Source organism: Lissotriton vulgaris, chromosome 12, assembly GCF_964263255.1.
Source record: "Lissotriton vulgaris chromosome 12, aLisVul1.2, whole genome shotgun sequence".
NCBI classification, from domain to species: domain Eukaryota; kingdom Metazoa; phylum Chordata; class Amphibia; order Caudata; family Salamandridae; genus Lissotriton; species Lissotriton vulgaris.
This window is the reverse complement of record NC_141700.1, coordinates 596,620,777-596,633,811: the sequence shown is the minus strand read 5'-3', so window position 1 is coordinate 596,633,811 and position 13,035 is coordinate 596,620,777. Positions and strand designations below refer to the sequence as shown.

The 13,035-nt window shown below is 45.5% G+C and overlaps 1 protein-coding gene across 3 annotated transcripts in view; it reads left to right on the top strand.

Moving 5' to 3' along the window:
* The window catches only part of LOC147677801 (ATP-binding cassette sub-family C member 12-like), a 954,180-nt gene that overhangs the window by 496,817 nt on the left and 444,328 nt on the right, over window positions 1-13,035 (top strand). For all 3 annotated transcript variants that reach the window (XM_086945451.1, XM_086945452.1, XM_086945453.1), the window contains exon 15: window positions 5,474-5,677. In XM_086945451.1, coding sequence (XP_086801577.1) covers window positions 5,474-5,677 — 204 coding nt within the window. The remainder of the gene's footprint in view (window positions 1-5,473; window positions 5,678-13,035) is intronic.

The following is a 13,035-nucleotide window of genomic DNA, read 5'->3' as shown; positions in this document are numbered from 1 at the left end:
AAGAGTACTATTTCAAGTAATATATCATGTAATATAAAAAGAATTCATAACAAGTAACATGTATTGTTTCATTGGGTGACTACTCATTCTTACAGTGGAATAGCCCTATTGCCACATCATTCTCATTTACACATATATAAAGTTACCCACACGTTTTAAGTCCATAATGTGCAATCCATCACTTTATGATAATCATGCTACACATTGAGTGGCCTTACACACGTGAGTATGAAGTTCATCATATATATTATTCTTCCCACATTCGTTCTGCATGCCTGAGTGAGCTCTCATTATACAGTCTGAGCTTGAGCTTCCATATGTCTCTGTGTCAACATCATTTAAAACATTTCATTGAGTTCTGTGCAAGCCAGTCAGTATGCATGAAAAACACTTGAGCCCCAAATTGCACAGCTCTTTCTGCTTTGCACAACATACAACTGGTATAAGGGAGACACTTGAAACCTATTTAATACCCTAGACACGTGGTCAAATTCTCATATTACAACTCTTTTCAAAATGTCCAACAAACCAGGAAACGAGAATATAAAATGCAGTTTAAGAAGACATCTAATTCTGACTGCTAAAATCCTTAATACTAAAAATGCTTATACAATATGTGCCTCAAGCTTAACGATTTAGGGAGTAATTATCAGTTTGGAGAAAGGAAAGACTATCACATCCACCTTATTACAAGTGCCATAGGATATAACATACTTGTAATACGTACATTGGACATCCATCTGTTTGTGACTGAGTATGCTATCCACCAACAATCTAAATGAGACCATAAATCTAGTTAATTTCAGATTAATGATCAATTTCTCCTCAGAGTGCAAACCAGGAGAGATATATCGAAGTCTATAATATGAGGGGGCTCTCCTGCTGTTGAATGCAAACATATAGAAACATTGACGGAGAGACACACCAGTTGCAGTCAAACTATGAATAGTGAGCCCACTGGGGGTGGATAAACGAATATACTGAACGATCCGCATATATTTTTTATCATGCACGCTCAGATTTGAATCACCAAGCAAAATTGTAGTGTCCATTCAAACTGTGACTGATTTAGAATACTGTGAAGAGGACAACCAGCCTGTGCATACATCGATATGCATTGCTAGAGATATGTCTCTATGGGCTTACACAGGTCAAACACTGTTCCAACATGGCAACCATTTATGAGATTAATTTTGCAGTCTGGCCTTTGTGACATTAACACTAAAATCATTTCAGGTTTTTGAGAAGTGGTTGTGTGTCAAAACGCCCCTTGTTGCGTGACCACCCGCATTTTTTTTTGCTGAATTTCTTTGCTAGTTTTTAGACACTGCACCCTTGGGCACAGCTGTCCAGTGCTCAATGTATGTGCCTTGACTCTACAACATGTAAAAAAAGGACTAATCCCTGATTGTCATATATAACGCTCCTATAAGGCCATTGTCTATAGTGTAAAATATACACCCATAGCATGAAAAGCTAAATGTTACCTGTGGAATTCAGCATCTATTGTACCTTTCACTAGTGTGTGGGGCTACCATTATAGTGTGACAACCGCAGTATGAAACTGCATCTTTACCTGTCAAAATAACCATTTTGACAGAGAAAAAACATTATTTTACATATTAATAAGCTGCTTTCCTCTAGTTCTTGAAGGTACAGGACAGTGCACATGTTTGAATTGAAGCTGTACCTCATGAATAATGCTAAGGTCTGAGTACTTAACCTGCATGATCAGTAAAATAAAAGGTAAGACATGCAATGTCTAAAATGATAAATACATAGAATAGATCAATATTTAATTTACAAACTTGTCAGAATGACACATTGAACATCATTTTATTAGCAGCACCCTAGAATCCAAATGTCTCACTTCTGCGTTCAAGCTTGACCCATGAGACAGAGAAACTATGGAGCTCATGCCCTAGAACCACTCATGAGAAGAAGCGACCATGGCTTCCGTGTGTGATTGCTACGAGAGCAGGTAGGGGGGAAACCCTTACATGTTGAGGAGAGCAGAACTGATACTTAGGGGCCAAGATAGGTACAAGTTACGTCTAGGTTACTGATTTTGCAGACTCATGACTCAGACATCAGTGTTATCCATGAGGCTACAGATAAACCCAATTTAGCCAGCATCAGTTCAACATTGACCCTGTAGACATGTTGAGTTGCAATTTTCACATATATTCATAGTATATAAATCAAAATTGCTCTTTTACTCTCGCTCAGCAATAAAAAGGAGACTGCAATACCTGTTTCTACCAAGCTCCAGAAGGTTAGGCTCATTTGCTTTATTTCTGTCATGCTTCTTCTCCTCTGCCATCTTGCCCTTTTCCTTCATGTTTCTCTCCTTCTCCTCCTTGGTTAAACGAAGGCTTGCTAGAAAGAAGAATGAGAAGGACTGCAGTATCTGCTCTTACTCCAAGAATAGATCAATTTGAACTATTTTGTGATTTTGAGGACTTCTTTAGGCAATTCAGACTCAAAGATTTTTCACCAATTCCCCTACAACTGATACCATGTTTAAGAATACAGGTATCAACAGCAGATCTACCTGTCAGACCACGACCCAAACAACAGCAGTGGCAGTGCACATCTTATCCTCTCCAGTCAGGCGAGCTCTCAAGAACCTTCAGGAAAATTACCAGATAATGATTACACCGGCTGATGCGGTGTTATTGTGGTCCTACCCTATGGGATGTATGATGAATAATGTAGACGTCTCCTTTCTGATAAAACAGCAGCAGGATTTTTAGGGAGAACCCTACCCGACTTGGCAGCATAATAAGAAGCATTGTGAAAGAGGCTCTACCCATGGGCTGGATAACTGAATAGGAATCGGGGTTCCTGGTTGCCTAAGAATCAAGAAAAGTCCAGTCCTATATCATGACAAAGATTAATAGCATGTATTTCCTCTGCCTGGTAGACCAATTGTCTCAGTCATCAATTCTATACTTCAATCAATCAATCAATCAATCAATCAATCAATCAGAGTACTTGCAAAGCACGCTACTTACCCGTGAGGGTCTCAAGGCGCTGAGGAGAGAGGGGGTGCTGCTACTGCTCGAAGAGCCAGGTCTTGAGGAGTCTTCTGAAGGCGAGTAGGTCTTGGGTCTGCAGAAGGTGGGTCGGGAGGGTGTATAGTCAGCCCATAAAGTAAGGATTTACATGGATGTTTCAATTTTACAATTTATTGCAGGGAGAAAAAAAGTTCTGTATTCTTCCGTATATTCGTTACAGAATAACAACGAACATATGTTTGTTCATACAATAGCTTCTTCAAGGCTGCATATTTATGAATAAGTACATATTAGCTATATTTTGTAAAAATGCAGAGACAAAAGTATTTATTATTCAGGGTATGTGCCCTGAGTGGAGGCAACTCAATCCGGGCAGTGGGTGAGAGATAGTGATATGCTGAACTAAGACATTACTTCAGAAATATTGTGCATTGTGACATCTTTTGGTGATCCATTACGAGATCCATTTTTCCATGGAACAATCAAAATGCAACTTGTAAAAAAGAGTGACATAAAAGAAGTGAAAGAAGAGACAAACATATATACGAGCAAAGTAAATACACACCCAATTCCATGTTAGTATGGTGAATTGCAATTACTCCCAAGTGAAGAGTTCGATTGAGCAGTGATTATTGCAAGAAATAATGAAATCGTGAAGTGACCTAGCATTGGTAAAGGAGAATGGCAGCTATAAGAAGCCCGTTGCGTGCCCCCAGGGACTCCGGGGGGTGGGTGCTGCACTATGTTACCCCCCTGCAGTTTCATGCACAACATGGTAGGCACCGCGCGGTGCCTGCCATGTTGTGTATGGAAGTGCACAACATGCCTTCCTGGCATTGTGGCGGGCAGTGCTGAGTGCACCGCCCGCCACAATGTTAGGAATGTAGGATGCGCCTGCCACTGTGGCGGGCGCATCCTAATGGCAGCCACGGGACCTCTGCCCTTATGGCGGGCGGTCCCTTTGTACGAAGGGATGTTCCTAATGTGCCCCTAAGTATTCATTGGCCATTTTTCGAACCGGTCTTTAGAAACTACACCCAGAACCGAAATCCAGATAATCTGTAAACCTAAAGCCATATTCAGTAAGTACACTCCTAAAGGAAAACCCTCTCCATTAAACAACTTAAGTTGAATTACTAGAGCATGTGAATTTTCAAACTCTAGAAACATGAGGCATGACACTAGTTTAATCAAGTTCAGCTGCTGGGCCATGTTTGAGAGTGAGCCCATGATGAATGGCCTCACCTTTACCTCCAAGATACCATCACAGTATAGATGCCATTAAAATACTTGACATCACGTAAATAGGGGTTAAAGGAACAAGCCCTCCTTTTTCTCTATACTGTACTGCGGTTTTCTATAAAATTGGGATTTGAAGGACATTTACCCCACTGTTTGCACTGCAGGAGCAGCCTGCATTTTTCAGGAAGTGACAAATCTCAATGTATTAAATTGCCATTCAGCTTCTTTATCTGATCAGTTACTTTGTGCCGACACGTACTACAGCGCGACTGTGCCTGTAGCTGATAAACACTGCGGGAGAAGGCAGCACTCTTCATTAAGGGCCAATGCGCTCTATGCTCGCTCTTCAATTAATCAATGGCCTGCCTTCCAGCTGAAACATCGAGCAGCGCCAGGAGCGATAATTGCTAACACATGGTGCCAAACCTCGCTCCTCCAAAGGAATCACCAAACGTGCACGCATTGCCATTAAAAGCAATGCAACGCGTGCACGTTTTTTGCTTCAAAAGCGAATCGACTACAAAAGGGCTTTTTCCTATGTAGCGCATGCGCGCTGCGTAGGCGAGACCTTAAGAACAGTTTAAACTTCCAGACCATGTCCCTCAGTCAGTCTCATTAGGCCTCACAGGTTTTTTTACAGCTTGAGTCCTATGGCAAAGTAGGCTTCGGACCATTGTTACAGTGTATAAATGAAAATTAGACCTAGCAGCTCAAGCTTGGGAATTTTAGATAGGGCAGAGCCAGAACTGATTTCCCTATGTTTGATCCCTTTTTTGAATAGCGTAGTCAAGCTAAAAATGATGCACTGGAATGGGGTCCGGAATAATTACCAGTGCTGATCCAAGTGCTCACTGATTACATTGTGTGTTGTATATTTGAGTCTCTCTAACTGAGAAGTGCATGCCAAGATGTGGAGCCCAGATTAAAGCTACTTCTCATGTCTATGGCCCAAGACATCCATTTTAAGGTTAAAAATATATCTGTGAATGGACGGGAGACATCGGGAAAGTGATAGAAATGAGGTTCCGTCTAAAGGGATTTGAAAACACAGAGCTCTTTTAGTGAGAGGTGTGCTTCTATGTATTTCATTTCTGCACCCCAAGGCTCAAATTCAGTGATGAATTTCTCTCAGAATGCAACATGTTGATATATTTGGGTGAAAACAATGGCTGCCTGCCTGCGAATTATCTCTGTGATTTTCCCCTTTATAGATAGGTGAAAGAGGCATTAATCTCTCCGGTGGACAGAAGCAAAGGATCAGCATGGCACGGGCAGTGTATGCGGACAAGGATATCTACCTGTTGGACGATCCCCTGTCCGCTGTTGATGCCCATGTTGGAAAGCACATTTTTGAAGAATGCATTCAAAGAAAGCTGAAGGGGAAGACGGTTGTCCTGGTTACTCACCAGCTGCAGGTGAAACATGCAAAAAGTTTTTTATGGAAAATAAATCCACTTGCAACTTGTGATATATTTGCAAATAAAACCTCAGTGGTGTGATCGTAAGAATGACATAGTTCTACCTTTGTACCTAAATGTGTGTCATTAAATGCTAGCGTTATCACTCAGGTGGGGAGCAAACCATATATATTTTTATATTGTTGGCTTTGTGCTCTTTAAAAGGTGCTGTTCCTGTTTTTAGCTTCATAGTTTTTTCTGTTTATATTGTTTTTCCCACCCAGAAAGCAACTACAATTTCAGAAAACCACCACAACCTAGGGCCTCATTGTAATGTCGGGTGGAAACTTTCTGCTCAAAACTGTCTCGGATATCGGAACCGACTGACTCGCGGTCAGCGGTTCCGCCCGACCGATTACGATGTGACCGAACACTGTTCGGTCGGAGTCCCATTGTTCCCTATAGGAGCTCGTGTTCTGCCTGACAACACAGGCTCCTATGTGGGAATGTTGTGTGTATGTACATCCTTTCACCCTGTTGCGGGCACCCCATTATGCCTGCCACACAGTTCAGGGTTTTACAGGTGGGTCCCTTAAGTACCCTTTCCGCCCCCAACTGGAGGCTGCAAGATGAAGGGGGCCCTACCAGGGGCTCCCAAAGTCACTTTCTGCCAGCCTTTTCATGTCGGACAGGCCGACTTGGAAAGGTTGTAGGAAATCGACATCGTAATCAGTCAGTCGGAAATTCTGTTCATAGAGGTGCATAATGCGGGTTCGACTGACAAGGATACTCCGAGAGCCACTTGGAACTGAATCGGAATAACTGCGCAGTTTCCTTTCAGACCCCAAACATCGGAATCGGTTGTGTGGATTATTAACCGACTAGTCGGTCGAAAGGGTTACGACTGTCGAGCGGAGGCTTTACGCCCGACATCGTAATGAGGCCCTAAGTTATATAGACAGATAAGGAACACTTGTTAAAGCATTTATTGTCCTTAACTCACCAGCCACAGTTCTAGATAGCATCTCATGGTGTTGAGAAGGAGCAAGAGAAAATGAAGAAATCATAGAGAAATTGAAGCCCTTTCATTGGAAGAGAGCATATTCTGATGGATACATCTGCCAGTGGATTCCTCCCCTTGTGAACATCCCCTTCGCCAGCAGCATTCGGAAACTTTTATAGCTCTCCACGCCGATGAGGATGACGTCACAGAGGCACGGCTACGCTCGCGACCTCGCTGATGTCACCAGAGCCATAAGAGAGCCTTGTTGGCGTGATGACGTCAGTTCCTTTTTTTCTGTGCCGTTGACGCTAACGTTTTTTTGGGACTCTCCGTGGTTGTATTGCTACTTTGTGTTTTCTAGCTTGTATCCTGTTCTCTTTTGTTTCTCTTTTCGAAAGATGTCATTGAGAAAGTCAGGATTCAAGCCATGCAGGGAGTGCGGTGGACACATGTCCATAACAGATCCTCACGACGATTGTGTATGGAGTTTGTCATTAGACCATGGCGTTGAGGATTGTGCTTGCTGCAGAAAAATGAACCAGAAGGCTCTGAAAGAAAGGGAAGCCAAGCTGTTCATGTCAAAGATGCGAAAGGAAAAGTGGGGCTGGAGGAGATCGAGGTCAAGATCCAGGTCGAGGTCGGGCTCGAAGTCGACGTCGGGTCATGCTTCAAAACCCAAGAAGCACAAGAAGAAGAAGAGGCATGGCTCTCAACGTCATTTGGATAAGGAAGAGGCTCAGAAGTCGACCTCGAAAATCCATCGACATCGTGAGGACTATGTATCTCCTTCTCCTTCTCCAGAGAGAGCGACTTCTCCTGTGGCTTCACCGGCGCAGTCGCAGGCGCCGATTCCTTCTCCATCTCTGGAAAATTCTCCGGCTCCGGTCGAAGAGTTACCAGTACCTGAAGGGCCGTCGACTCCAATGGATCCACCGTCGGCGCTGCCAGGCCTGAGTCTGGTGATGCCAATGCCTGAGCGTATTCCAGGTGAGTATCCTCCTTTTCCTGGTCCAGGGCAAGACCCATCGCATTATCTTAATGCTATGTATGGTATGGTGTCTTTGCGAGGGCAATGTAACCCTCTGGTGCACCTTCGGGTCCCACGGGTCCTATGGTGTTCAATTTGGGGGTTCCTCAAGCCTATGCTCAGGCTACCTTTATGCCTTTTCTTCCTGCAGCTCCGTCCTGGCATTTCCCGGCGCCAAGGACGTCGACGCCGATACCTCCATCTCCAGCGCCGTCAGCTCGACCACATTCGACTTCGATTGTGCCCCTGGATCCGGGTTCGACACCGGTTCCCCCGGCCCAAGGATAAAGTCCAGGCGGGAGGCACTAAGATTGTTGGAGGAACAGCAATATAGGGAGGATGAGATGGAGGAAGGTGAGCTTCAGGAGTCAGAGGACTTTTTTGAAGACTTAAGAGTGGCAAGTGGACTGGACATGTCACCAGAATGGGAACTCTCTCCTCCTTCGGAGGTTCCCTCTAAGGATGTGGCTCCCTACCACACTGTGATACGAAAGGCTGCTGATTTTTTAGGTCTACAACTCCCGACAGCGGAATTTAAATCCAACATTCTAAGAGGTTCTCCATTCTCCTTCTGCTATAATAGAACCTTTAGTACCATTCAATTACTCCATCACTGAACCGGTTATGGAGGTTTGGCAAAAACCCTTTTCGCTCTGGCAGTCTCAAGATCTGTTGCCAGGAGATACAGGGAGGCTCCAGGACATCCGGAGTTTCTAACTTCACATCCTTCACCTGAGAGCCTAGTTATCCAAGCTGCCTGTTCAAAGAAATCGGCTGGTGCTTTTCCGCAAGTTCCGGGTGACAGGGAGTCAAAGAGACTGGATCAGGCTGCTAAAAAGGTGTTTTCTTCAGCGTCTATGGCCCTAAAGTCCAGTAATGCTACTTGCCTTTTGGGCAGGTACATTCATGCCTTAATGGATTCTGCTAAACTGCTGGCCCCAAAGTTATCGGAGGAGGACAGGAAGAATTTTGATGAGGTCTTGTCTGACATGCAGGCTGCTGCACGACAGGTCATCCAGAGTGGTCTTGATAATGCGGACTCTGTAGCCAGGATAATGGGGTCTTCAGTTGCATCTAGAAGGAGTGCCTGGCTTAAGTCTTCAGAGTTCTCTCAGGATATTCAGGCGCCTCTTTTGGACCTCCCTTTTGATGGCTCTGGATTTTTTGGAAAGAAGGCAGATGCAGCTTTAGAAAGATTTAAGGATAGTAAGGCTACAGCCAAGTCCCTGGGTCTGCAGGCACAGCCTAGGGGTTCCTCTTATAGAAAGTACAGAGGCTTTGGGAGGTCGTCCTTTTGGACCAACAAACAGCCTCAGCAGCAGCAGCAGCAGCAGAACACCCTATATAAGTCATATGGGGCAGAAACAGAAGTCTCCCACGAGGTCAACAGCCCTCCTCCTCCTCCTCCTCCTCTACCTCTCCCCCTCTTACCCAGCAAAGCAGCCCTAGATCCACCATTCTGGATCATGCTGGTCCTGTGGGGGATTGGCTTACTAATTTTTTACAAGATTGGGAATTGGTCACTACAGACCTTTGGGTTATCAATCTTGTGGAGAATGGGTATGCTCTTCCCTTTCGGAAATTCTCTCCAAATTACCCTCCTTGTCAAGGGGCTTGCTCGGAGGACCAGGAGGAAGTCCTAGCTTTACTAAAAAAAGGTGCGATAGAGGTGTTGCCAGAGCAGGCAAGGGGTCAGGGATGCTACTCCAAGTATTTCCTGATACCCAAGAAGGATGGCAGGTTACGTCCAATCCTGGATCTCAGGATATTGAATCTTTTTCTGAAGCAAGAAAAGTTCAAGGTGCTCACCCTAGCGCAGGTTCTTCAAGCGCTGCAGAAGAGGACTGGATGGTGTTGCAGGACGCGTATTTTCATATCCCGATCCTGAAGTCACACAGGTAGTATCTCCGTTTCAGAGTCGGTCGCAACATTATCAGTTTGCGGTCCTCCCGTTTGGACTTATTACTGCACCTCGAGTCTTCACCAAGGTGATGGCAGTGGTGGCAGCCCATCTCAGAAGATCGGGGATTCCAGTTTTCCCAAATCTGGACGACTGGCTGATCAAAGGGGAGTCGCCAGAGAAGGTGCTTCATCATTTGCAGGTGACAACTCGGCTGTTGTACAAGTTGGGTTTTTCGATAAACGTGCCCAAGTCTCACCTGGTGCCCTCTCAGCGCAACCTGTTCATAGGGACGGTTCTAGACACTACTGTGTGTCGAGCATTCCCTCCTCCTCAAAGAATTCTCGAGATTCACAAAATGATTCCCTTGTTTAACAATGGAGCGGTCGTTCCAGTCCTGAAGGTCCTTCTCCTACTCGGTCTGTTTGCTTCCTGCATTCTGTTGGTCAACCATGCACGCTGGCACATGAGGGCGCTCCAGTGGTGGCTCCGCAGGCAGTGGTATCAACACAACGGAGATCTCAGGGAGTCGATCGGGATCTCCAGAGAAGCTGCTGTGGATCTGTCTTGGTGGAGCGTGGAGGGCAATCTGTCTCAAGGAAAGCCCTTTCATCTTCCTCCATCGCTGGCCACAGTGATTAAGGATGCATCCACTTTAGGGTGGGGTGCTCATCTGGGGGACCTGGAGATCAAAGGTCTTTGGTCTCCAGAGGAAAGGTTGCTTCACATCAACCTTCTCGAGTTGCGGGCAATACGTCTGGCGCTCAAGGCCTTCCTCCCTTCCCTTCGCGGGCAATTGGTTCAAGTCCTGACGAACAACACTACCGCGATGTGGTATGTCAACAAGCAGGGAGGAGTGGGGTCGCATTGCCTCTGCAGAGAGGCTTTTTTCTCTGGTCCTGGGTTCAGAACCATCAGATTTGTCTGATGGCAAATCACCTGGCCGGAGTTCTGAACGTGCGTGCATACAGTCTCAGTCAGCAATTCTCTGCCGACCACGAGTAGAGGCTTCATCCGGAGGTGGTTAGTCACGTCTTTCGGACGTGGGGAATTCCACGGGTGGACCTGTCTGCTACTCATGAGAACGCTCACTGCCCGTCATTCTGCAGTCTCCAGTTTCCGATGCAGGGAGCAATGGGGAATGCTTTTCAGTTGAATTGGGGCTCCCAACTCCTTTACGCGTTTCCTCCCATACCCTTGATTACTCGGGTTCTGAGGAAGATTCGCCAAGACCGGGCCCAAGTCATACTGATCGCCCCGGATTGGCCAAGAAGGGTGTGGTATACAGATCTTCTCCACCTCTCCTCATGCCCTCCGCTCCATCTCACTCTTAGGGCAGACCTCCTCTCGCAGTCACAGGGGCAGGTTCTACACCCCCACCTCCAGAGCTTACACCTTCATGCCTGGAAATTGAGCGGGCAACCTGAATTCTTTTTCTCTTCCTTCTGACTTGGTGGACATTATTTTGTCCGCCTGGCGCCTCTCCACCAAGTCTATCAATTCCTACAGGTGGTCCAAATTTGTCCATTGGTGTGGGAAGAAGTCTATTGACCCTTTAAGGGCTTGTTTATCCAACATTCTTCAGTTTGCTCTATCTCTGGCCCAACAGGGTTTTGCTGTGGCTACTGTGAAGGGCTATTTATCAGCTTTGTCGGGCGTTCCTTTGCTTGCCGGATCAGCCGTCTTTGTTTAAGTCACCTATTGTGTTACGTTTCATTAAGGGCCTTACAAACAAATTTCCGTCCACTCCTTTTATTGTGCCTCAATGGGACTTAAATCTTGTTTTAACCTACTTGATGAGTTCTCCTTTTGAGCCCTTGCACAAGTGTCCCTTGAGATTGTTGTCTTTCAAGACTGTTTTTCTTGTTGCCATTACCTCGGCAAGGAGGGTAAGTGAGCTTCAAGCTCTGAGTTTGAAACCCCCATTCTTGACCATTCATGCTGAAAGAATGGTACTCAGGACTAGGGCTTCTTTTCTGCTTAAGGTGGTAACTCCCTTCAATCTGGGGCAGTCCATTACCGTTCCTACCTTCTACCCTCCCCCTCACCCTTCCAAGGAGGAGGAGCGGCTTCACCGCCTGGACCCTAAGAGGGCGGTGAGCTTTTACCTCAATAGGACTAAAAACTATTGTGTGGATGACCAGCTCTACGTGGGTTTTGCTAGCTGCAGGAAAGGAAGAGCGGTGCACAAGCGCACACTTTCCAGATGGATTATCTTGTGCATCAAGATCTGTTACTCTTTGGCTGGTAAGGAACCTCCAGAGGGTATAAGAGCTCACTCTACTAGAGCAAAGTCTTCTATATCTGCTTTGTGTAGAGGTGTTCCTGTAGAGGATATTTTGGAGCGGCAACTTGGGCCTCTCTCCACACTTTCGCGAAGCATTACTGCTTAGATTCCGAAGTGAGGAGAGATGGCCACTTTGCACGCTCTGTCCTGCAGGGTTTCTTGGTATAAAAGAGTGGACACCCTCCTCTGGGAGTGGTAATGCTGTGGGATTCTATTCACAAGGTGAGGAATCCACTGGTAGATGTATCCACCAGAAGAACAATTTACTTACCTTAGGTAGCGCTTTTTCTGGTGGATACAGTGGTGGATTCCTCACTGACCCACCCGCCTCCCCGTTGTCCACTCTTCTATATCTGCAAACTGTTTAATTTATGATGATATCTTTCAATTGATATGTTTAATTGTTCTTGCTTTTTGCATTGATTTCACACTGTGTGTGTTGGTTTGAATACTGTGTACTGTGTATACTATACCTATTTATGTCGGTCCGTCCGGGTGCCTCGAGGGCACGGAAAAAAGGGCGGAACTGACGTCATCACGCCGGCGAGGCTCTCTTATGGCTCCGGTGACGTCAGCGAGTTCGCGAGCGAAGCTGTGCCTCTGTGACGTCGTCCTCGCCGGCTTGGAGAGCTACAAAAGTTTCCGAATGCTGCTGGCGCAGGGGATATTCACAAGGTGAGGAATCCACAGGCAGATACTGTATCCACCAGAAAAAGTGTTACCGAAGGTAAGTAAATTGTTCTTGTGGTTTATTTATTTATTTATTCAAAGTTTTATATAGCGCGAACAAGATCTTTGCAGAAATCAGAGCGCTTCACAGAAACAGGGGGCAACAGGAGGGTGACTAAACATAATATTGGGTACAGTCTAGTAATCAATAGCATAATCGGATAGCAGTCATGTGTTGATAAGATACCCGTAAACAATCAGATAAACAATAATATAAGACGGTGCAGGGTCTTTGATCCAGCTACAATAAAGATCCAGAGGTACCAATAAACACTCAAAATAGACACTCAAAATAGACAATAATATAAGACGGTGCAGAGTCTTTGATCCAGTTACAATAGAGATCAGGAGAGCTTAGGCTATAAGGATATCTTATATCATTTACTAAGAGTTACAGAGAACGATGGGTAGGGGCATCTAGGGGGTGATT